Source organism: Pezoporus wallicus, unplaced genomic scaffold, assembly GCF_028554395.1.
Source record: "Pezoporus wallicus isolate ANWC-B61680 ecotype Strahan unplaced genomic scaffold, APGP_CSIRO_Pwel_v1 contig_4191, whole genome shotgun sequence".
In the NCBI taxonomy this organism is placed as follows: Eukaryota; Metazoa; Chordata; class Aves; order Psittaciformes; family Psittacidae; genus Pezoporus; species Pezoporus wallicus.
In genome coordinates, this window is record NW_026641383.1 from 2940127 (window position 1) to 2966480 (window position 26354).

The 26354-nt window shown below is 41.8% G+C and overlaps 1 protein-coding gene across 1 annotated transcript in view; it reads right to left on the bottom strand.

Annotated features, from left to right (window-relative positions):
• Positions 1 to 2108: 2108 nt before the first annotated feature.
• Positions 2109 to 26354, bottom strand: part of PCSK2 (proprotein convertase subtilisin/kexin type 2) — a 108600-nt gene continuing 84354 nt past the window's right edge. The window contains exons 8-12 of the mRNA XM_057423305.1: positions 25883 to 26058; positions 14356 to 14571; positions 12950 to 13050; positions 10172 to 10399; positions 2109 to 5553 (exon numbers count right to left, since the gene is read on the bottom strand). Of these exons, the coding sequence (XP_057279288.1) occupies positions 5067 to 5553; positions 10172 to 10399; positions 12950 to 13050; positions 14356 to 14571; positions 25883 to 26058 (1208 nt within the window). The 3' untranslated portion in view covers positions 2109 to 5066. The remainder of the gene's footprint in view (positions 5554 to 10171; positions 10400 to 12949; positions 13051 to 14355; positions 14572 to 25882; positions 26059 to 26354) is intronic.

Below are 26354 nucleotides of genomic sequence, written 5' to 3' on the forward strand. Positions count from 1 at the left end.
GTATTTTCTCGAGCTGTAGCATTTCAGAGTTTAATAAATACTGCCACAGGATCCTATTGCAGCCCAATGGAACTCCTTGGGCTTGCTGGAACAAGCAATGCCTTCCCACAGCCCTGGGGAAGCCAAAAGCGATGCTTCTGCACTGGCCTCTTGCAGCTTCCAGACACCTTCACCTCAGGGAAGTTAAACCCAAGGAAAACAGATCCTTCATTTGTGTAACTACTGAGCACTGCTTAAAGTGCTGGTGCAGTACTTAGGCCTTGGCTTGACTTCAGGCACACAAATATTCCCACTGAAGTGAGGCACAGACTGAAGTGCTTTGGTAGGTTCCTTCTCACATCCCAATTCTCAGTTTTAGCTTTAGCCTTTTCCTTTCAGCTGATGACTCCCATCAGCTGGGGAGGAAGCGGCTGAACACAGTTTGAGCTGATGTGCTTGAGCTTCAGGATTGCCTTTTCATGTCTCCCAAGACTTTCCTTCAATACCATGTTGGGTTTTTCCTATAGTGAGCTCCAATGCAGGTGTAGCATCTGTACCGTGACTGTTATGTCTGCTTAAAGCAGCGCCTTCTCTGAACTAGGGAACCCACACAGCCACATTTTCATTCAGGATTTTTTGCTGACGCCGTTCAGTTTAAATGCTGTGGGAGCTGACATCAGACGTGGCTGTGCCGCTTCTCAGTTTAATTTATTAACAGTGTAAATAACCGCAGAGAAGGAATTTATCAACCCATATGCACGCTGCAATCTGTGAGCTGCTCAGAACTGCTGGTGAAAGCAGGTTTTGACTACTGCAAGGGGGAAATAAAGCCAACTGCGGCAAGCAGAAGGCTGTGTAACAGCTCTGTCACAAACCAAGGTGTAAACAGATTAAAGTGGTACCTAGACAGAACCGGGTATATCCCCCACATCTGATTTCACTGCAATATAGAGAACTAAATGGTCAGCGTAATGAAAAACTGTAGTCAATGGCAAGGCCGCCAACACTTTAGGAGACCCTGGGTTCGATGTCTTATGTGTGAATATCCCCCCCCATCTTCATCTGGCTTGAGCTGTCACTCTGCTGCTGACCTAGAAATGGGTTTCTGACGCTTGTAAACCTTGTCGGCAGTACAAAAACTCTTAAAGTGGGGTTAGTGGCGCATGTTAGTGAAGAAATCACATACTGCATCACATAGGCAGCAACCTGAGATGCAAGGCTTGAACCAAGCTGGTGCTTAGCTGCACCATGGACACCAACATCAGAAGTCTAAGAAGAACTAAGGCCTGAATTCTGCTACAATCACTGACCTGCCTTCCACAAACACAGACGGTGCCCAGTAAGGCTGCAGAGGATGGGCTTCTTTCTGTGAGTCTATACGAAAATTATACAGCAACCCACTAGTATTGTTCATAAGGACAGTACAGCAAATCTCATGACTTATGGGCTAACCTCTCCTTTAAACATACAGTATCAAATGCAGATTGTCAATGAGGTGTTTAAATGCTAAAGTTTAAATGCTGAAGTGTTATGGTATTTGTAAGCATCTGTTCAGCAGAGCTTGGGATGAGCCCTGGGTTACTACAGACAGACACCTTCTCTCCCCTGTGGCAATCAGGAGGTTCCCTGCCATTTTCTACTGCTGCAGATGGTGTAAGAAATGACAAAATTGAACATAAACTGTGCTGTGGGAACACATGAGCTGAAAAAGTACCCACAAGTGTGGGTGGGAAGTAGGGAGGAAGAGTGACGCAGGGGTTTCTGTGGATCCAAGTGCTCCAAACAGCAGACAGAATAAAACTGATGTGGCATTTCCAGAGCTGCCCTCAGAGCCACCGGGTTTGACCCATGGAAGTAATGCCCAAAGCTCTTCCCAGCCTGCGGCCTCAGTCTTCTGTGTCCCACTGTATCACAGAGTTAACATAATGCCTGTCACTGTTCATCTGTTGCTGGCAACTCTTTTAGAGGACTGTGTTTATTATCCTTGGATCCAGCATATACAGGATACAAATTCCTTTATCAGTGTAAAAAGCAGAGGAGTAGGAAGTCATCCCCCTCACAGCAGAGTGCCTCCTCAGTGCCTCCTCCTCCCGTGCACCTCCAGATAGGCAATGATGATTGATAGGACCTGCCAGTTTACAACAGCTCTTTATTTTCCTCATATTATAAAACATCATCACAGGGCTTTAGTTAAACAGTGTTCACCTGTTTCAAATCATGAGCTTCATTTTCCCCTTTATTATAAATACTAACAAATTAACTTTATTTTCCATCAGCAATACCATAAAAACTTAGTCTGACTGGACATATTTCTCAGCAATCCCCTGATGCAAAAATCCCAAAGAATCTGATGTCTGTATTATATATACACTTAGTTTTATATATACTTATATCAAAACTCACCATTTCTGTATATCACTCATTATCGTGATCTTTCATGTAATATATTATGTCAGCATTATGAAAATATGAACAACCATCTAGTTATTTTGCTGTTTTGCAAGATATTTAATGATTGAACAGAGAACTGCAGAATTACATAAATGCAATGGAAAGTCACATACATGATCATTTAAGATTTCCACACAAGACTTTTCTTAGTCCAAAACTTTCCCCACATTTTAGAAGTCCTTCAAAAGCTTCCAGTTACCTCTTTCTTTGAACACATACACACACGAAGTTATAATGTGTATGTATCATACATTACATACCGTATGTAATTCTATATCTATTTATAAGCAAATATATGTAACATACTCTGAATATACATATTGTATGTAATATATAGAGAGAGAGATACCACAGGTGCGTTGTATGTATTTAGGCATACAGGTGTATGCATAAATATATATATGGTAAGATTTTCCCTCTGATATGTATATGCTGCTCTTTCTGAGATCTAGGTGCCTTCCACAGAAACCTGCTACTGTCAGTGTGATCCATTCACTTCCAAAGACATGAGCAAACCTCTTCCCAAGCCTTTTAACTTCAGAGTGCTTTGGCTCATGCCTCCTGAACTCCAGTTTGGGATTTAAGATGGCCCCATCTTGTCCTTGTCTCTAAGCTAAACACAGTTGGCAATATATAATGTACTGGAAGAAATAACCAAGAGCACTTCAAAAATGAAAACCGCACAGGGTCTGATTCTTCTCTGTCTGAATCCTGTTGTATCCCAGTGTGTCCCAACTGTAAAAAGGGACTGCTGCGTGCCATGAGGAACCTGTGAGTAGTGCTGGGCTGCTTGTCTTAGCTTTAGAGTGTAATTCACATAGACTCTGAGCAGGTTAAGTTGTTTATTTTGCATTTGGATTTGTCAAGGAAAGAACAGGCCTCTTATGGAAAGATAAAAGATGGATATTGAGTAGAAGTAACAGCATAAATTACACATTTTTAAGTGAAACATGTCCAGCAGAACCTTTGGGTTTCGTTTTGAATCTGTTAGATAAATATTTACTTACTTAATGGGTTTTTACTACTATGCACCTGATCCACCAGGACAACTCTTATTAAAACATTTTAGATTAATACTCTGCATATTAAAAATACATATTAAAATTCTGAAATTAGTCACTGCTAAAAAGCAGATCTTGAATCCTGCAAAGACCTAAGGCTCATGCTTAAAATTAGCATTGGGGTAGGTCCACTGATGTCCTTCACTGTGAATGCGTGCCCAAGTATGTGCAGAATCAAGAACCTTTATTATTCCAAGGTTAAATTTGGGATCTCACACCTGAGAACATGTACTGGTTGCTACCATGAGTAACTCCCCACCAAAGAGGATGTTACTTCTTGTGATAATAGCCAGAGCAGACTCTGAGGGCAAGAGAGACTGCCTTTACGCATGTATGGAAAGCAAAGGTGGAACAACTCTTAAAACTGCAAAAAGCAATGATTACCAACAAATCTTCCCAAACACACTGCATTTGCCAAGAAAGCCAACTCTGCATTACACATTAATAACTTAGGCATATTTTTCTCCTTAAATATATTTGTGTAACATAAAAATAACAGATCTCTATTTTTAAAAATGAAATCTGAATTAAAAAATTGCTTTGGGACTGAAACTGTGTCCTTTAAATTTCTCCCCCAGCAATTTCCTGACAGCCAGGTTGTAAACCCCAGAAAACAGGGGTCTATGGTTGGAAATGCTGACACAGCCTCAGCTTGTGCTGCTGTCGTACATCTCGGTACAGAGACGAGCAGATGCACTTCTGCACACAGGCTGCCAGAAATCCTACAGCTCATTCATTCCTTATGTGCTCGTTCTGCTGTAAGACGGTAAGTTGATTTAAATTGCCAAAATTAAAACAAAACAAAACTGAAACTTGTGCTTTTAGAATGCCCTGACCCTGTTTGTAAAGCACTTCCCTACATCGCCCGGCTTTGGCATTGCTTTGCCTTCCTTATTGCATGCCTGTTGACCCATTCTGTGGCCGAAGTGTTTGTGTGTATATAGTTGTGTAAGCATATATATTAAAAGGAAACTCTCAAAAGTACTGGATTTCTGCAAATTGGATTGGTAAATTTTCCTTATCTCTGGATTATTTCTTTTTGTAGGGTCTAGTGCTGCTTTGGTTGAACCCAGTGGGGAATGTCCCACTGAAGTCAATGATGCCGAAGGAGCTGTTAGATGTTCAAAGACCTCTCCAGCCACCCTCTTTGCAATTCCCTCTCTCACAATAATTTTAAGAAATGTGCCCATTATCACCAACGGCCAATGTTAAAATTCACTCTTTTTTTTTTTTTTTTTAATACAAACAACATTTAACCACAAAAATATGAAGGGAAAAGCCATCAACTTTTTTGCAGGCTATTACCTATTTGTATGACACAAAGAAAAATAATTTACAGTCACAAACTGTACATAGTATTTGGTGGGGGACAGTATATTTGTGGTTTAGAGTAAAAAAAGGATTGCTTCAGTAATTAAAATAATCATTGACGAGATATAAGACTTTAAAATCAAGAAAGTGTGATAATTTGGCTACAGAGACGATCATTGTAATATGTCTAACACAGAGGTTTGGATAGTAGAAAGCTGAGTAGAGGGATCTGGGGAAGGAAAGACAACATCATGCAGAACAGCACTAGTTCTTGCTCAGTATACTCTTCAGGCTTCTCTCCACTGCTTCATCTAATTCTTCTTCCAGCTCTTCCTTCTTGGACATGGCCAGTTTGGACTGATAATCTTTTACTATTTGGTCTATATATGGTGCGCTTTGAGTCCCGTGCAGCATCAGTGTCCACTCCTTCAGCACGCCCCGCTGAGGCTGACTGCCAACAAACCCAATCTCTAGAGCCCAGGTGCCTCGGGGGTCTTCTCCCCAAGTGTGTGTGGTCATGAAAGGCCATTTGTCAAAACCCACCTTGGAGTCATCATCCCTGGGGCGCCGGCTCAGTAAAATGGACTTTGTTCCCATCGGTGAGGTCATGTTGATGTTGAGGTCCCCTCGCCTAGTGGAATTTACAGTTATAACTGCTTGGACGTGTTCCAGGTATCGGACAAAGTTTTCCTTCCCCTCACAAGCATCAGTTGTAAGCGTGAGGACCAGCTTGCCACTTGGTGGGATCTTTCTGCAGGTCAAAAGATAATTAAGTGAATTAAAAGGATATACAGAGTACGAGACGGTTCATGCTAAAACTACTGGGTTTTGGTGCCTCACAGAAAAACCCATGCTATTTTCCCTATTAATGCGTGGAAGAGTAAGGAAATAGTTGCAAACTTACCCAGGAAAAGAACATTCTTTTTAGAAAATGGTATCAAACCTTGATTTGAAAATACATTATGAACTGTGCACCCACAAGGAGAGAAAGAATACAGTTAAGAAGGGCATACCACTCTTTAAGAAACAGTAACATACATTCAATAGTTGCCTTTACTTATCACTACCATATTAGTTAATTGCACAATAATGTGTATGTTCAGTAAAAGAACCAGGAGCAGTCAGTCATGTCAGACAGTCACCTTAAAAAGACAGCAGCAAGCAAAAGACAGAGGCTAGTGGCACAGAACTTCAGCACAGATGCATAAAAGCCTACAGCCTCGCCTAATATGGGAACCCCATTCGAAAACTATTTTTCATGAAAACTGCTGTTGTTGCCATGCTCCTGTACAAGAGGAGCACACACAGGGGGGAAAGAAGTCACATTTGTTTACTGAGCTGACAAAGTGCTGCACCTAAAGTCACAAGTTTATTGGTTATTATACCTCGGCCCTTAGGAAGGCAAACACACGATTAACTGAAGGACATCTGTCCCAAGTGTAACCAGTAAGCTAGACCTGCAGATAGAGCACAGGCTCAGTCCTGCTGCATTTATTTTGTGAGGACCCTGTCACCAAACAGAAAGCAGATCCCTGTTATCAGCACAGGGCTCCTTGTTGGAGACAGTCAGACACCTGAGGACATGACGCCTGGAAGTGGCGCACAGGAGAAGACAAACCACTTTGTGCTGGGCTGTGCAGTCACAGCTTTTAAAGGTCTCACCAACTTTTGTTAATGGGGTGAATTACAGACAACAGGGTGCAATTTTACACTGGTCAGTTTGGCTCTCTTTGTGCTGGGCACCCACAGTGTTTGCTCCCCATGTGGTTGAGGAAACACCTGAGACATCCAAAGCGTGCCTCTAAGGAAGAGGCAAGAGCACGTTGGGTTTGAGCAAGGTGCATCCAAACCTTCCCAACTCTTGCAAAGGAGGCCGGTAGCCACTATGTGTTGGGCAGTTCTGTTTGGGATCTCAGCACCAGCCCAAAGGTGCCAAGTGCCTGCTAAACCCCACAGGGTCAGGATGTAACTGGCAAATACCAGTTGCCTCAGAAACTGGATGGTAAAATACATTGCAAGCGTAAACAGAATTCTCTGTCTTCACCATCAGCCTGCTGTGAGCAGGGTGACACTTTCCTCTGTCTAAAGGAAACACTTTAAAGACAAGCATTACTACAATCATTAAAAAATGGAGTAAGTCATGAAGTACTCCAGTCAGCTTGTCATTACCTCTTCTAGTGCCTTCTCCCTGAGCTAGCTTTTGCAGTAAAATATAGAGTCCCTGTTAAAGGTCATTGACCATACTGTGGTAATTAATACTTTCTTTTCAAAATAAATGAGTACCAGCCTTTCCCTTTGCTAATGAAATACTGTGTCCTTCAGAGACCAATCAAAGCATTTCCTTCAAGCCTAGCTTCCAGGAATTCTATTCTTGAGATGAGCTTCAGATATTAGTTTCCTACATCACTTATTGGATCAGGCCAGTGTCTGCCCCCTTTCATAAGACTATTGCCTTCTTGTGAGTGCTTCCAGAGTAAAAAGACATTCAGGTCCTCAAGGCATTTAAACACTTACCTTAAACTGCTGTTTAACATAAGCCTATGTGGTTCTGAATCTTATGAATGCCCTGGAGCAGAAGCTGGTATAACAGAAATATTGCATGGCTAAAATATTTGAACATATAATTACAATACCCTTGAGATTTATTTTGTGTGCCAAAGCACAAGGAAATGCACTATAACGCAGCCAGAGGTGAAGGATCATAATCTCACAGTTGCCACACACTTGTCATTTCTCTGCATGGGAAGCATCACCCTCAAATCAATCTGAATTCACATTGTCTCACAGCCCTCACACACTAGACAATACTTTGTCAAACAGTTGTGCTTGTGCTCCACATCTCCTTTATAGGAGGGATGACATCACATGAGGGAGGACACCGGTGTTACTCTCTCCTACCTCTCAACACCAAATGCCAAAGAAATAAGAGCAGTATTACCATTCCACCTGCTTTGCAGACAGCCTGACAACTGCAGACAGCTTTTCTCTCTGCCTTCTAAGTGCTGCAATGTAAAAGTTATCTCAGCTCTCTAGAACACATGAGAATAGACTTGCTCTGTTTCTTCCTTTCCTATTAATTAGCATTCAACACTCTTTTCTTTACTAGACTATTTACTATAGTCCAGGTAACTTTCCCAAACATCCTAAATGAACCAGCGATGGTAGCAAAAGTCTAACTCGAAAGGAGCAGAAGAGGACATGGGTTTTCCACACCCCCACAGTGTGCTACTGCCCAATTGTTATATATATGTATAGGATACATTCATTTTTACATGAAATGTAGTACCCAGTTAGAGAGGAGCAGGGGAGCTAACAGCTCTCAAGAAGCACACTCCCATGCTGCTGTTCCTCAGCTAATGGACTAGGATGTCCTAAACCATCTTTGTATCTCCAGACAGATTTAGACTTGTCCATTTTATTTCTTCTTGCTGACCCAACAAAAATCCCTTTACAGGGACAGTTCCTGTAACTTACAATTGTTTCTCCGGGCAGCAGAGAAGTGCTGCACTTTAAATACTGATTGATTGCTTTCAGCACACTGTATATTCTAGGCTATAAATTCTTTTCTGTCCTGTTTCTGCTATTTCACAATGTTGCTCTGGTATTTACCTCTGTATCAACTACTCACCTCTACCTAAATCTGTACTGAGTATGTATTTTATATACACAAGTATCTATACTTATATAAACATCCATAGAATATATAGAGAAAATGTAAGGCCAAAGTAGAAAAATAAGCCAATTATCCATGGCAGCAGTGCAGTGCAGTTTTCATTTCCAAGGAATCTCTGGAGATGCCTGACTTCACTAGTTTATTGCAGGGTAATTAAGAAAAATGTAGATGTTGCAATTCAGGATGCATATCTCCTGTCAGTGACATTTTTCTTGGGGGATGTAAATATTACAGCAGTCCTGTTAACATATAGATGTGTCAGGTAACTATAGGGGGTACCTGTTCAGATCACGCACTGAGATTATATTGCAGTAGGGTTAGGAGGTTTAGGTAGTGACTGATTTTCCAAATCCTTGTGTTGTAAGCACAAAGCCTCTTCTGGGTGCTGTTCTCAAAAGAGACCAATACAAGGCAGAGTATTTCTCAACTCTGGAGCTTGTTGGGCAATGACAGCAATAGGGAAGCTTTACTGCAGTTCCAGATCTCTGGGCTGGAGGAAATACATCATCACCTCTGCATTTCTATCTCCTCAACAGCAGAAACAGGACACAAAAACAAAGTCAGAAGGAGACAATACTACTTGCCCAACTCTGGCTCAGTCTGTTGCCAGAATACCTCTACCACATTCTCTGAAGCATGGAGCCAAGCCTAGAAAAAGACATCTTTTCTCTTCCTCTCTGATAACCCCCATGCCTCTAAGATAAATGAGATTGTCTGCAATTAAATTATGAATAAACTAAATATAGCTCAAAATGAGCTTCAGCACTCTCTTACTTGTTTCCTACCTGTGAGCACACATAGCCCAGAAAAATTAAAACTCAGATCTCAGGTGTATAACCTTGGATCCTGCCAATACAAACCCACCTGGAAGGCTGGGAACAAACTTACTCTTTACCTGGCTGAGCTATGTGCCAGGGTGGCAATCTGGTCTGCTTTCCTTTTCCAAGAGAATAATGATGCCTTCAAAAATAGCACTGAAAAGTCAAATTTCAAATGGTATAGACATAAATTGGCCATTATTAGGTTAGTATTTCAAATAATTAAAACGGAGCTATAGCTGTTGCAGTCAATTAGTATTAATTCATTCACTTGTTGACTCATACACTTTAGCACATGAAAGTAAATCAGAAAATAATTTGACTACCTAGCCTGCAATTAGAGATTTGAAGAACATCGTAAACCAAACACAATTTAATGCAGTAGTGTTCAGATTGAATCACTGGTACCTGTGGATGATTGTTTCAGCCTTCAGGGGGAAAAACCGTCTGCTGGAATATATCACAAGGAGATATGACCTGGATGACAGACATTCCATGTGGCAACAGTTTATGTAATTTACAGCACCAGCCTCACAGATTTTCACTTGTGCACAGGGGCTTTATTCACAGAAACTTTGGCACAAACATACCTTTCAGTACCCAGAAGAAATGGATGTTTCTACTAACACTGCTAGCACTAGCAGTGATCATACAGCTGAGCTGTAGAATGCACTCCTCCCAAACCAGGAACTGAAAGATCATGTAGTTTATTTTATCAATACTTGGAATAGTTGAATGCTTCTGGTAATAGGCTCTCTTAGAATAATAATTCCATTATGTTTATTTGACTACCTGTGTCTTTGTCAATATATTTGCATGCTTATGGTCGCCTAAAAGCCTGGAAGACGCTGAACACATATACTAGACTATTCACTTACTCAGGTTCCTGTATTGACCCTCCAACACAATGGAATCTCTCTGGAACAGTCTTCCAGTCTTTCGCCATCTTAACCATTGCTCCTGCATCTAGGACACCATAGCCAAACAAATGGTTGAATTCCAGCCCCACGCCATTTCTGCGCCACTGATGAACCTCGTCATGAAGCTGGTTCCTCTTGGAGGTGAGCACTGTCAGATGCTGCATATCCCTCCAGGTAAGATCCAAGCTGTGGAAGAGCACCGTGGAAAACAAACAGCACAGTATTTCCAAGCAGATATTAAAGAAATTAAAGTAAGACAGTGTGTTTGAGTAAGCCTTTTGGTGAAATTTGTTTCTATGCATCACACAGAAATTGTATCTATACACATATCGGTAACAAAGATCCTGTTGATTTCAGTGGGAACAGGAATAGGTTTTAATTTTATAGTGCTTCCCCAAAATATAGTCCCCAAAACTGCAAAATAATTTCTGATTGTCTCCCAGGAAACAACTGCTTTTAACTATACACAGATCCACCATGCAATTTTTAAGCAAATAAAATGAGTAGGATATTACACCAGATCCTGAGAATACAAAAAGAAAAAGATGATGACAAAGTTTCACCTTGCCTTCCTCTTACATCTTGCCCTCTTTTCCTTGCCTGCTCCTTCTGCTTTTCCCACAGACCTCTGAGACTCACCCAGAATGAGTAATTTCAGTATTCTGTGAATATGGGCATATGGGCTGGGCTGTGGGTGACTGCAGATTTGCATTATAAGGTATGGCAGAGGTTTGTCACCCATGATATACCAGCATAGATGGATGTAGTCAAGTAACATTTGTCTAGATTCGATGATCATTTTTCATCATCAGCTCTTGTGTTCCTAGATTTGCAGTGATTATGATGACAGGAAGGGCACTTATAAGTTATTATTCTGGAAGCTTTAGAACTGACATTCTAATTCTACATAACTAAAGCTATTCCAGTTGTTTTATGATGAACTCTTTCAACATTACAATATGTCTGATTCAAGCCATCAACCTAAAAGGATCCGCTTTTCAGCTTTCTGTGCCCCAAGTAATAAGCATGTGTGCATGCTGAATGTACACCAGAATAGCCAATTACTGTCATTTTTCCAAGGTGACACAAGATATAGCTGAAAATCAGATATCACATACACCATTCTTACTGAAATCTTTTAAGAGCTGCTACGGATCTTGGAGCTGTACATTTCCATCTTTCCATCTCACAGATTGGTCTGGTTTTAGGGACATGTCAGACATACACTGTACAAGAACTGACAGGCAGATTGCAGGCAAGAGGACTCTGCACCAGAGATTGTTAGCTGTTCCTGTGAAGGCCAGTGGAGCTCATCCAGGGTATTTCTACACAATACAATTTAACAGAGCCAGCCTGGAAGGAGATAGGCGACACTGACAGCTCTTTCTCTCCCCTGCCTCCTCAGCAAAAGCTAGAAACTCAATTGCAAACCACGGGTATTAGTCTAAAGTCAGGATAGTTTGCAAGAGTAATACCAGTCTTCATGGACAGCCTGAATGAATGATAATCATTAAGGTTGTAGCCCAGGTTAAATATGCAGTGATGAGAAAATTCATTAAACCTTTATATTTTTATGGCCATACTAATTTATTACATGGTGGCTGTCCCACAGAATGGGATTGATAGCACAAGGAATGATCATCCAAAGTTAAACACTGGGCATGCATGTTTTATGAATATAAAATCTGAAAAATGATACTTGGCCAAAGTAATTCCCTGAGCACAACAACCATTGCTCTGCTAATGACATAAACTTTGCCTCCTCTGCCAAATCTTCATTCTTCTGCACTGCTTAAGAAAACTATGTACATAGTGCTCCCTTCATGCCTTGGTTACAGCAACTGAAGCTGTATAACTGAGCAAATGTTTCCTCTACTCGGTAAAACAGTTTAACATAGAGTAAAAAGATGGTATAGGTTACTGTAAGGAAAACTTATCTCAATCATTAGAGAAGAAGATAATGAAGGAAGATACATTCTAGGGCTCTATGTTGTGAATGTTGTGAATGGCATGGAGATGGTAAATAGACGTTATTTATTCTTTAACATAAAAGAGCAATTATGTAGCACAGAAGCAAATCACCACCAGTGGGTTAAGGAAAAATCAAAGGAAACATTCCCCACCATCAAGAAATGTTATTGTAGAACTGACTGCCACTGATGTCACAGGTGCCAAATACAGACAAGTTGAAAAGCGAGGCAAATTAAAGGAAGACAAATCTGTCCATGGCTATTAAACAGGATAGGCTGACTGCTCTCTCTCCAAACCACTGATTGCCAAAGCTGCTGTTGAAAGATCACTCTTAATCCCCATTTGTTGTACTCTCCCCTAAGCATCTGTCATTGTAGACAGGATGTGGCACAAGATGAAGTCCTGTTGATACTGTAGGTTTCCTCTTATGTTTTTGTAGGCTGGGCATTCTACACTGGATACGTGGAGAAATTTAATAATCCCTCCCTCCAAACAGTGCTGGAGAAGACAAACCCCTGGGAAGCAGTGGATGGATGGAGAGGACACAGAGAGAGCAAGACAGACAGACTGTATCTGCTCTGTGGCTTTGGCAAGGCTGTTGCTCCATCTGGAAGTTACCGTGCCCATCACTACTGTAGCAGGCAGCTTGTTAGCTGCTCATTCTAGCCCCGTGCCACAGCCAGCCAATTTCAGTGATGAACAACATTAAACAAACCGCAGGCCCTCTCCTCTCTAGAGCTCACAAGGCATTTCTCAACAGCATACTTAGCCTCCAGGGCCAAGGCGAACACTCCGGCTGCTTCAGGGGCAGCTGCAGACGTTCCTGAGTGACGCAGGGTGCAGTTGCCATACAAATCTGTTGTAGCCTGCAATGATATCAGATGTAATTAATGAAAACAGCTAGTCCATTTTCCTTGCAGCTACAGACTCAGAAACATACAGAAAGAGGCAGTTTGTGCCCTGGCTCTTCAGAGTAATTGTGTGCTCATGCCTAGGATCTCTTTTCTTAGTGTGTAACTTTAAAACCACAATGACACATAGTTACAGAAAGCGTAAATACCATGATGTAGTAAACCGATGTTCACTAACACTTAGAACTCATAAACTCATATAGATGGCATTTATTTCCTATAAACACAGTTTAACCAAAGGCCTTAAATTCCCTTGTGGTTGTCAGAAGTATTTGAAACTAGAATTGCAAACAGCATCAAGCTTTCTAACATTTGTGCAACTCCAGAAGCAGCAGCAGTAGCAGGCTGCTATCTTCTGACAGCAGAATTTTGATAGTGTCTGATAGTGACAAAATGACAAAGTGCAGATTTGTCACTAGAACAAACCAGAAGGAAATCTCAGAAACACGTTTTATGGGTTAATTACAAAAGTGCCACAGATCATCTTGGCTGATATCAACACAGAGCTGATATCAAGACAGAAACCAGTATTTTTCCCTCTGCTGCTGCACATGGGCAGTGAGGATTACAAAATGTGTCTTTGAGAGAGGGCCACGGAAAACGTATAAAAGGTTTTGGTAAAAACTAACCTTGAGTTACTACACCTGAATTTTCCACAGTGTGAATTAGACTATGTCCTGGCTAGTCTGAAGATGCTGAAGAGCAGTGATCAGTATGGTGGAAGAGAATCCCAATTACATTTGAACAGAAACTGCATATGGGTATGGATCTGAAGGAGACTTGAGTATGATGCTCCACACTGCTCAATGGGAGACTGAGGGTGATCTAAACCCCCATATTTCCTCTGTGGGTGACTGAATGTCTCTCTGCTCTCTACAGCTTGTAGTACAGAAGCAGTCTGGTTCATGACTGCTCTGCCAGTACAAGCAAGTATGATCTCAAATGTTGACACTTTTAATTTAGATTTTTACAGAGGCCTTTTCCCACACCCTCCTCTGGTAAGAGAGCAATTGAACTTCCAAATCTGGTTTCTGATAAAGGAAAGTACCAACTCTATGAAGCACTAAGAGATGGAAGATCATTGTTGTTCTCAATTTTAATCCTGTGTTGCCTCAGCTGACAGTTTTGGCACCATCATGTACTGCAGATGAGAAAACATCCATCTCAACAAAGAGCCATCTGCTGCTCCAAATCAGAGTTGTAATAGGTTGTGGAAGTGCACAAAGACAGCAGCAACAGCACAATAATATCTGGACTCACCACGCCAGCCTCCGGATTTCTCTTCCTCCCATTACTAAAGGTGGAAGCCAAGGTTGAAGAGCAGCTTTCATCATACAGAGCTGTCCGTCCATCATTTATAGCAGAATTGATGGAGATTGTCCACATGCTTGATGCATAACCATCACAGTTACAGTCATCATAGCTGCCCCCATCTCCAGAGGCCCACACATAGATGCTTCCTTTGCCACCCCGGCCCTGTGAAAGGGGAAAATCAACCCTCTTGGGTTAAATTGTAAATAGGAGAGAGCAGCTACCTTAAACTGCACATCTAATTGTAAAGCTAGACATCTATAAAGGAGAAAACCAGTCCAAACAAATTATACATCAACTCTAAACAGAAATAACATGGACTTCTGCAGGTTATTAAATCCAGTTAACTGGCAGGCATAGCCAGCTCTGCAACCTTATGTACACAGAGCACTTCTATTTGTCTCCTGTTTTGCCTGACGCCCTGAAGGCTCCTGTGCCAGATGCTGAGATGTTTTATGGATTCATTAGTGTTTATGTCAAGGCCTAAGTGCTATGAGGAAAGCATTCTTTTAAAAGGGATATAGGTCATCTCACACGCTGGGTTTGTAAGATCCAATTAGGTCCAGGCAATGGCTAAAAAACTATGTAAAACGGGCACCTTTTTATCTCAGCAGATTTTTCTCCAAAGGTATCACTGCCTCAGAGCTGTTTATCTGACAAATCAGCTTCTGCTACTAAGCAGAAAACAAAGTTATGAGACCATATAAATCATCTACAGAAAGATGGTCTACCAGTTATGCTGAAGAGGCGAGAGGACTGAAGCTGAAGGGAAGCTATAAAGGCTTTGCACTAGTTAAAGGAAAGAAATCCATATCCAACTTCCAGACAGACAAGGAGTGGGAAGGGATCAGCTCAGCTCCTTCTTTTCTTCCCATACTAAGAAAGAGGTAGGGGTTGCCTGCAAGAGGGTTAGACCTGAGAACCCTGACACTCGGTCCGACTGAATGCAAAGCTCAGATCTCTCACTGATTCCAGAATAGCCACCATTTCTCTCTGTTCAGATCAGTGCAATCCAACATTTACTTCCAACAGCACCAGAAGGGTGCAAGGCCTCAGCTTAACATACTATTCATATGCATTGGGCAGAAGTTAAAAAGATCTCCTCTAGCCTCTTCATTGTCCAGCATAAAATGGAAGTCAAAGATTACACAAACATAGTAACCTGCAATGGTATTCTAACAGGGAACCTTTTCTGTCCGGAATTTAAATCAAATCCAAGCTCTCAGCAGTAGCTTCTATTTTTCATCATACCCCACTGAACAGAGCAACCTCATTATTTCAAGCACGTTAGTGAGTTGCATTATAATCCATTGAACTGCACAGCAGGTTTGCTGCCCCTGGGGTATATAACATCTCAGGACATAGTTTTTCATAATAAAGATGATGACTATGAAAAAGCTTATTGAAATCAGTCTGAGAACTCCCACAAAGGTTAGAAATCAATCGTCTGAGTTTTAAGGGAGGAGGATACTGCTGTAAAAATCATTCTAAGAACAAAATAATTCCAGCAAATTATTTTTATATATATATATATGCATAAAAGAAGATCAGCATGACAAGAACTGTGATGCCTTTTTTCCCTTTGACATTTTCCATATTCCACCTCGTGTTCCGACTGCTACGGGGCCCAGATCTGGCCTTGATCTCACTTTAGAGGCTACATCCCAAGCACGCCACCATAGCCACATCACACCACCTTGCACCATCTGCCTCCTTTGGACAACCTCTGTGTCAGCTCAAGCACATCTCTCTCTGCCCCAGAAATGCAGGCTGCTGCCCAACACAGAGAGCAGACAGCTGCTGGTGCTAGGGACAGGATGCTTGGCATGTATAGACCTGTTCTTAAACAACCCTTCCCTTCCAGCTATTTTAAAGGGAGGCGAAACACTTCTTTTAGAAGTAGCTTGGTGCATGAAAGTTAGACTACACGGTGCTCAGCATAGAGAGACAGCATGAGCCCTGCTTGGCAAATTGTTCCATGCTGCCAAAACCGGGTATTGCTGCAAAGTGTTTCACTCCACAGGCAGGAACTGTGGCAGACTGGTACAAAACAAGTGTAACAGATTGCTGGTGGAGAGCAGGATAATTCACAGAGAACCAAAATTCATGCTGGAGTTCATGAGTGGAATTGGCCTGCTGAGTGCTGCTGGGGATGGGTTTTATGCATGCAATTACTGTAACGTGAGAATGGCCTCAGGATATCATTTCTATGAGAGTCTTAGTGTTAAAACCCATAATTCAGCTCTTAATACTCTACTTTCAACAGCCTTTTCTTCTTAGCCAGGGCTGGAAAGAGGAGCAAACACTGCTGAAATAAACTGATAGTAGCCCGAGTGTGGTATTTGCAAATATGCTTAGGACTTGTTGCTTACATTTCCCACAGCCAGACCTGCAGCAGTGGGATAGTTTGTACAGGCAAACTGTTTGATGCCAATCCTCAGGCAGCATTTCGTTTACCAAGCAGAAATACATGGCTTCAGGGAAAGTGAATTTTCAATTCTCTGAATGGTAATAGTCTAAAGCAGAAAAAACCCAGTTGGGTCAACTAAGTGTAGTGTTTAAAGCAAACTGAAAGCTCCTATTTGCATATATGAGCATAAAAATATCAGTTGCTCAACTTAGGCTACTGTAAATTTAAGCCAGAAAGAGGACTGGAGAAGGTGCTAGTAATACAGACTATAAACACCAGAGGGAGCCTGAAGGAAGATGCAGGAAGAAGGGAGACCAGCAAGATAATAAGGTACATTTTAAAGAGTATCTTTGCTCCAGAATCCTGTGGAAACGTTCATTTTCCCCAAAAGCAATGCACAGCATTGCACCCACACTTTTGAGGCACTGTATCTCCCTTAGAGCTGAAAATGGATCTTCTTATGGAATCACAGACTCGTTTGGGTTGGAAGGGACTTTAAAGCTCATTCAGTTCCAATCCCTCTGCCATAAGCAGGGACATCTTCCACTAAGAGGAGGTTCCTCCAAGCCCCATCCAACCTGGCCTTGAACACTGCCAGGGATGGGGCAGCCACAGCTTCCCTGGGCACCCTGTGCCAGCGCCTCAGCACCCTCACAGGGAAGAATTTTTTCCTAATGTCTAATCTAAATCTCCCCTATTTCAGTTTAAAGCCATTCCCCCTTGTCCCTGTCAGTACCTGCCCTTGTAAGAAGTCCCTCTCCAGATTTCTTGTAGGCAAGTAGTACATTTTAGTACCAGCTGCATTTAGTACTAGCCCAAGAAAGGCTCACCTCTCATTTCAGGCTACACCAGAATTAAATCTTGGGCAAGGCTATATGCTTAGAACGTCACAGACAGCTACTGAGAAGTTCTCTTAGTGGAAACAGCAGGTTTTCTATTTCCAGTGTCCTTCGTGGGATGCTGTGCTACCAGCAAAAAATATCCCTGAGGAGTTTTCTTGCTCCTTTTCTTGTGTTCTAAAAAGCATAATCCTAGAGAAACTTCTTTACTCAACTACCTTGGAAAAGTGGACTGCAGCTTAATTCTCTGTGTAACTTCAGGCATATCTTGAACTCTTCATTTTCTTTCTTATTCTGTTCATTTGTCATGCTTGCTGGGCTAGTGCCTATGTCAGTGTCTCTCAAAGTTTTGATTGCTGGATCACACTTTCCAGATAAGTATGAGTGGTATTTGACAAATAAGTTCCCTTCAGCTTCCCTGGATTTTCCCATTAAGGTTGGCAAGTGCCAGTGTGAGTAACAGCTGGGCCTCTACCATGGCGCAGCCTCTGCAATGACTCCTCTGGTTCACCCACTCCTGCCTGGCCATCGGGGTTGCTGAAGATAAATGGAAGGAATGTAACAGTCTCTACAGCACATTTCTGATGCCCTTTGGCTTTGGCCTAATCCTTCAGCTATAGATCAGGACTAACAGTTTCTAACCAGTACAAGTTAAAAGCAAAGAACAGGCTCCTGCCCCAAAAAACAATCGAGGTACCAAGGAACAACAGCATCAGGACACCAGTGGGCAGATGGGCTCAGCGTAAGAAATAAAAAGCAGCAGCACCTGACTGTGAGAAGGTATTCTTTTAGGCACAATGAAAAGGTGTTTCAGGATAAGGACAGCCAAATGGTTTGCTGCTGTTTATGGACTGTCCCATTTCTACAGAAGAGAATGCAGATGGAGCATATCTGAAAAACACAGGAAACATTGCAGAACTGAGAACTGCTTTCTGTAACTTACTCAAAGCACATATGACTTTCTAAACACCTTTTTGTGTGACATACGATATAATTATGACTATTTTGTAATTCTTCCCTTTTAGAAAACAGAAGAGTTTCAGCACCTTTTATATAATTCAACAGCAATTTATGTGCCTGCTATGGTAAGAGATAGGCTGGTTTTCCAGGGAAAGCAAAAAATTCTACAGCTTTTTCAAGCCTTACCGTGGGTCCTACTGATTTATGAATAGGACTCAATTTCCACCCCCTATAAATTTTGACTGTGTTTTCCTCTGAAAAGAGCAGTTGTTTCTCTTCAGGACTGAATTACTTTCAAATCCTTACATGTGTTGTAATTAAACTCCGCATCCTTCAGTAAGGATTGCTCGTTTTCTCACAAAGTGCAGTCTGCAGCCCAGGCAGCCAACACAAACTTGCCCCCAGGCTGGGGCATGCCACGGCAAGGATAAGGAAGGACTGTGGAAGAGCTGTAGGGCCATTTGACTGCTGCAATGGCTTGATAGGGAGCATTGAGCTGGGCTCTCAAGACATCCTGGAGAACCATGCAGAGACATTGCTCTGCCTTAGTCTCCCCATTGCTCCTGTGCATAAGCAGTTTCACTCTGTGGGGTAAGCCAGTTGGAGACAGTGAGTCCTTGGCATCACTGAACTGCTGTTCATCTTTTGCACTGCCAGGGCTTTCTGGAGCCTGCCTGCATGTTCCTGCATCCCTGATGCGGTGCCAGCTGAAAGCCTATTGAACCCTCGGTCCTCCAGATACCTTTGCATCAGCCGGGCTGATTCACCCAGCAATCTGGTAGCCTCTGACTTCCTGGATCCCTGTGCTCCCTTCCTATAGGGATTTCTTGGGGAGTGCTACAATCTAAAGCAGCTTCACCTGTGGCTCTCGCAACACTGTGCAAAGGTTCCCAGCTTGTAGCATCAGCCTTGTGGGAAGCACAGGGCTGCTGAGTTGCGGCACAGAGATTAAGCAGAAACACTTCTGGGGTCAGAATGATACAGCAAAATCTATGCTTTCAGGCTACATTATTGTCTTGCCTTCTTAGAAAACAGTAATTTAGATGCCAACAAAGAAAATACTTACATTTAGAGCCTCAAATATTGCCATGTTGGCCCAACCACTGATACAACCAGCCTTCTGCTCTTTATGACAGTCATTTGAAACTTTGTGAAGCGTAGTAATTAACCCTGTCACAGACCCATGCAAAGCACAAACCTACAACAGCCAAGGTCCTCAGTTGACCAAGGCATCCCTGAGGAAGCCAGTATCACAACAGAAATCAGTGGCATTTGAGATCTGCCCATCCTGTCCTCAGAAGCACACATCCATCCCCTGAGATGTGTCAGGAAAGCAGAGGTTCATGGACCTGGGTCAAAACCTGGGTCATGTACCCAGTCAAAGGCTGTGTACTCCATCACCAGGTCAGTAAAGCTGGTTATGATGTTTTAAAAAAGCCTGAAAACATACCATCAGGTGAACAGGGTGACTTCAGGATTCCAAGCAGCTACAACATACTTGCGTAGGGTTTTAATAAGGTTTGATTTTATCTTACATAAGAAAGACAAGGCACGGAATTATAATGCATATTCCAGACACAACTGCAATGTGATAGTAAAGGACTCCCAAGTTATAAAAAAGCTTGAAAGGCTTCCTCAGAAATAATTAGATGGTTGCCAGATCATAAACTAATTTTGCTATCCTCACTTGGCCGTTGAGCAAATAACACGATGTTAGTGGCATCTAACTGCATATGCTTTATTAACGTGCTATCTTCAGCATATCTCAAAGAACCGTAACACAATGTCTGTGGCCTTGGAGAGAGGCAAATGAGAAATATTTCCTTTCATTTATAACACCGCCCTTTCTTCTTTCATTGGTGAGCCCAATTACAGAGCTATGATGAGACTATAAATTCTTAATACTGCTCCCCTGGCAATTTGTACTTGTGCTGCATTTTCTTAGGTAGAACCATACTATAGAAGCAATAACATTTCCACCAGCACAAGCACAAATGGATCATGTCTTATATATTCTGGCTGAGCCAGCGAAGTCTCAAGAAATTAATTCAGTCCATGAGCAACTCCTCACAACTTATAAAAGACTACACCATAAAATAGCGATAGAGAGAGACCAGCTTAGCTTGATTACTTCTTTCTACTGCCTTAAATTCGAATAGCTGAAGCTGGAAAGAACTGGACTCATGAAAGGGCAAACAAGAAACATTTACCAGTTACTGCATTTAAGACGGGACACACCATAAAACATGGGTAGAATTTGTTCTTGGGCTAGTTGTGTTTTCCTGTTTAAGGTGACTGCTAATACAATTCTGGATGTAAGGCAGCAGAGAACAAAAGTCTCTATTTAAGAAAGTTGTGGTGTCACAGTAATCCCACCTACCATCCCTACCGCCCCCTCCAAGCTATCTAGCCCCCAAAGTGGGCAAGCACAAGTCAGACAAGGGATATGTAAATCACATAGCCTTGCTTTGTTCAGCCACCTATATAGAAAATGCTGCTACTCCTACATCACTCTTCCCTTATCTCAAATGTACGTATCTCTCAATCAGATGATAGAGCTAGCTGTCCTCAACACTGCTAGACTGCTTTTTTCTAAGTCTCTTGTCCTGGCTTCTTGCTCTGCTTTGAATTTGAGTTTGTATTTCTGTACCTGCACTAAAATCCCTCTGTAGCTCATCAAAGAAATATATAATAGAATCAGCTAGCTTGGAAAAGGCCTTTAAGATCATCAAGTCCAACTGTTACCCCAGGACTGCCAACTTCACCGCTAAACCATGTCACTGAGGGCCTCATCTACACAGTTTTTGAACACTTCCAGACGGTGATTCTATCACTTCCCCCCTGGGCAGCCTGTTCCAATGCACAGCTACTCTTTCAGTGAAGAATTTTTCCTAATATCCAATCTAAACCTCCCTGGTGCAGCTTGAGGCTGTTTCCTCTTGTCCTACCACTTCCTCCTTGGGAGAAGAGACTGACACCCACCTCACTACAACTTCATGTCAGGCAGTTGTAAAGAGTGATAAGGTCCCCCTGAGACTTCTCTTCTCCAGACTAAACAACCCCCAGTCATATTAAACAACACTGAACCTAATACCAAGCCCTGGAGAATACTACTCATGACCAGCCGCCAACTTAATGTGACACCGTTGACCACCACTCTATGTTCATCCATCCATCCAGTTTCCATATCTGCAAATATGTGACACAGAGTGATTAGAAGCGATGAAACTGAGCATGTGAGCAGCCTGCAGCTGATGCAGGGCTAAGGTATCTTAAGACAGCCCAGACCAATGTTAGATTGGTGATTTACTGAAACTGTAAAGAAACATAACACCTTTTCTCCCTAGACCCCATGATCACAGATGTGCCTCAGACAGAGTCTAGAGCCCAAATAATAAAGTCTCATTAAATATATTAATTTGTTGCTCCTGGCAGATGTGTTCAAGGAAAGAGACAGCATGACAGAGTGCATTCTCTGGGTCTCTCTTTCACAAGACAGAACAGCACTTGCCCCTCAGCCTGTTGCAGACTACCCTAAGGGATATCTGGCTTGGGTGCAGACTTGCAGTCTGACAAGTCTCCTGTTACAACTGGCAGCCAGCATCCCATAGCAAAGGGTGAGTCTCCTTCATTAGGCAGGTACTGGATACTCACAAGTTTCAACCTAGTCTTTAAAAACTAGAAGCTGTATCAAGTCCTTTCCAATTACATCCCAAATATGTCTTTTCTAGCAGCTAGAATTTGCATTAGGTAAGATTGTTCATCTGTGTTAAACCAGTGCTGGTAACTATCAAACTCTTGTGGATGTCTATGTGTTTGAAACTTTCAATACCTGTTCTCAAGCGCCTGCTAACTCAGCTGTGAGCTCATTTATCTTTGTAGTGCAACTACTGCTATGCAGTGACCCAGTCACACTGCTGACTACTGCCCCTAAACAAAAGTCATGCGATAACACAGTGAAGTGTAGATTGCACTAAAAATGATAAGAAAAAAAGCAGCCTGAGTAGTTTTCCCACTGCCTTCTGATTACATGTATTATGCTGACAACCAAGCTCATACACACGCCATCCCTTCTGTGTTCAGCCTTAGAAATGCAGTTAGCAAAAGAGCCCATAGTTGCCAGAGCGATGGACAGATTTTGATGTCCTTAATCATGTTACTTTAGTGCTGCCTTTATTGACCTTACAAGCAAAGAGTACACCAAATTTGAAGGTGTGATTAAGACAGAATACAAGAATTAGCTTAAGAAATGCCAAGAATGGGAAACAGGAAAGCTAAGAAGATAAATCAGTCTTCACCCACTTGGTTCTGTTTCTGTGGCTTCAAGCCATGAACACGGACATATAAACCAGGAGTCTTTCAGTTTCTGCAGTTTTCATCTTATCATTATCGGGTGACTAGTTAACCCTAGCATCACAGCAGCTCCGGAAAGTGGACCTCTAAAGGACATGACAGTGGAATGGAGTCTGGGAGAAGGACAAAACTCTTGTCAGTGAGTTTCTTCTTGAGCCAGGTTCCCAAGTGTGATGATAACAAGGTAAATGTTACCTGTGTTTGCCAACTCAGCTAACTGCACATTCCCTGCACGAATTCTGTATCACTCCCACTTACTTATTCTTAGTTTATTGCATTAGAAGTAAGGATATTAATCGTGCTCTGTGCAAGAGATCTGACATTTCCTTCCAGGACATTTGAAAGTATTGCTATTAGTTTAATAACACATTTTTATTCTCCGCATGTTGCTTCCTCCCTGCCAATATTTCAGCTTCATCACTAATTTGTGAACCATCACTCTGGTGAGAATGAGCTCTAGACTGAGAAAAGGAATTCCTACATTTCTTTGTCTCTGTTTGTAAAATATACATTTCTCTTTAATAAAAGGGGGTTTTATTCTGAAAAAAATGATCATAAACTAGGTTTACATTTGTACAGCCAACAGAAAAATTGACGCACATGTTATAGACCTAAACTAGGTAAAAGGGTTTTTAACTAGGTAAAAGGCTTGTTAGTCTTGCTTTAGATGCAGGAAAGTCTGTGGTGGATTTTTCAAAGCACCATGGAAAGTACCCAGCATCCACTGACATCTTGAAATATCTCTAGAAAATCTGGCTCTCTACAAAAAGAGAACAAGCTATACCCCCAAAAAAATTCTCTGACAGGAAATGTAATAAGGAAAATGAGGGTAGATAAAGTTATGACCCCAATGCAAAGAGGTCTTTTTGAGGTAGAGCATCTCTTTTGTGCAAGTATTGCCAGGAGATAGCTGGGACACTGGCACTATAAAATTAAGTGCAACTGTCCCTGGACAACAATATCTTTCTTTGGTAGGTAGGACCCAGTATTATTCCTTCTGCTCTTTAACTCCTCAATGGCTGTTTGACAGAACTGGTTTAATGCAGGCTCTCCTGATCATTTTATGTTTTCTGATAAGGTACAAGAGCAATCCTGCCCAAAGTGCAGCTCAGCATCCCTCTCTCCTTCACAAACACTCAACCTAAGATCTCAGGGCCCCTTCTGATCTTAATACTGCAATATATTTCTTAAAGAGAATCACAAACACTTCTGAGGGGAAGGTATTAAAAAAGTTATAAACCCAACAATCCCAAGTATGGGACTGTGACCAGACAAGAGAGGAGAAGAGAAAAACCCTTTCTCCTATACTTAACATTTGAAGAGACTGCTAATGACAGTGTAATTCCAAAAACTGAAGCATATGGTGATAGGATAGCAAGTTAATGAGAAGATCTTTTAAATACCAAACTACAAAAAAGCATGACTACAATTTAAAATCTGCTTCACTTGAGGGGTAAAATACCTTCATTTAGTTTAGTTTGCATTATCCTGCCAGGGTTATTAGTGTCTTTTCTGTTCTGCATAGGAAGTGAATAACACAAGAATTATATGGGAATTCTTCTATATTCAGAGTTTATTCTTTTCCAGCCAACCTTAGTGGAAGAAAGATCAAGTATCCACTAACTGTAAGACATAAGGCGTTGCTAAAAACATATCAACTGTGTCACATACCTAAGAAAGATTCTCCCCAAAACAGGGGCATCTTTATGGAAATACTAGATAAATGAAAGTAAAACATGAGAAAAAAACACAGCTTATGTTAAGATGACTTCAGAGGGACTCTGAGCTGGTCAGAGGTTTGTAAAGTTTATACTACAAAACTGAGCAGACTCATGAGAAATTGGTGACAAGTCTTCCTGTGTTATTGCAGTACATTGCCAGTTTTATCGTCAAGAGCGTGAAGATGACTATAATTTATCTGTTACAGGCAAAACACTTGAGGCTCCAGATTTGAGAAAGCTTTAGATGCTTCACTACTTACCACAGCAGTAGATTTAATTATCATGTCACAAAACATGGTAAACTGAATGCGCTTCTCACAGCGAGGTGGTGATGGAAGAGTGGGAGAAACTGGCACGAGTAAGAGGAAGAAATAATTTGGATGGAAAAATGAGTAATTGCGGAGCTCCCACACAAAACCACCTCAGATGTTCTGTGGAATTTCAGATCTTTTCATTATGGAAACCCATCTATGATCAATCAAGGGGAGGAGGCTCATTCCCTACAGAATCAGAGCAGCTGCATGACACAAAAGAGACGGAGACAGAGCCATGCAAAGTTTGTCTGTTTGTTCTGGACTGATTTGTTTTCTTTTTGAGTTGTGGCACACATTTTACTCAATCTTCTAATAGAGTACAGGTTTAAGAGATTCCAGAACGACAGTGAGTGTCTTTAACATAGACCATAGACTGTTCCTAGTAGGAGGCGGAAAGGTGGGAATAAACAAGGAGGCTCCTGCTACTGGGGAATATATTACCCCATGGACATCTGAACAGTTGTGGTTCAACCACAGCCATAATAATGACCTGAAATACACTACAAATCCAAACCAATAATTAAATTGGTAGCCAAACAGACAATATGATGCCAGTAGTACAGCTGGCATGTTTCAACTTCAGCAATATTCGCAAGATCAGGCTCTTCCATTTCCATATGAAAAGCGCATGTAAGCTGATGAGAGATAAACACAGCTCCATGCACGACAGCACTGTACCTTTAGAATACACAACAAAAGCAATGCCACAATATTTTAGACACAACATCAATGGACCTTCAAAAGTTGGGATAGTTGACACAATTGTACTGTGTTCTGCAACATCTGTAGGAGGACCATGTGTCCCCAAGTCATTGGTTTCAGCACGAGTGTGTAAATATCATTCTGCCCAGTAACCAGATTATTTAATAAGACTCTTACCTTGTTCACACCATCTGCCATTGCTTGCAGTGTTAGCTCTCTAGGTCCATCCACAGTCTTTCCATTATCAGTTGGTCCCCAGCTGGCACTGTATATATCTATGACTTGAGGCATATGACTGATAGAGGAAGCCTCAATAATGTCTGTCATAAATGGCTGGTCAAGCATTCGAATACCTGTAATCAACATAAACATGAATTATGTATTACCCAGCACAAGATGAAATCTCAGCACCTGGAGACATCCCCCAGTTACAGGTATTTTAATTCACTGGCAGTTGCACCTACTCACTCGCCACTCACATTTCACCAGAGTGTGCTTACCCAGCAGGATTACAGCAACACAGCGTGGCCCAGAAAGACAAAGCACCTAATTGTAAGCTTCCTTATTACATAGAATTTTCCATCTACTATTTGAAATCAGTTTAAAAACAGTAGTATTCAGCAATCTCAGCATTTCATAGCATTTAAAT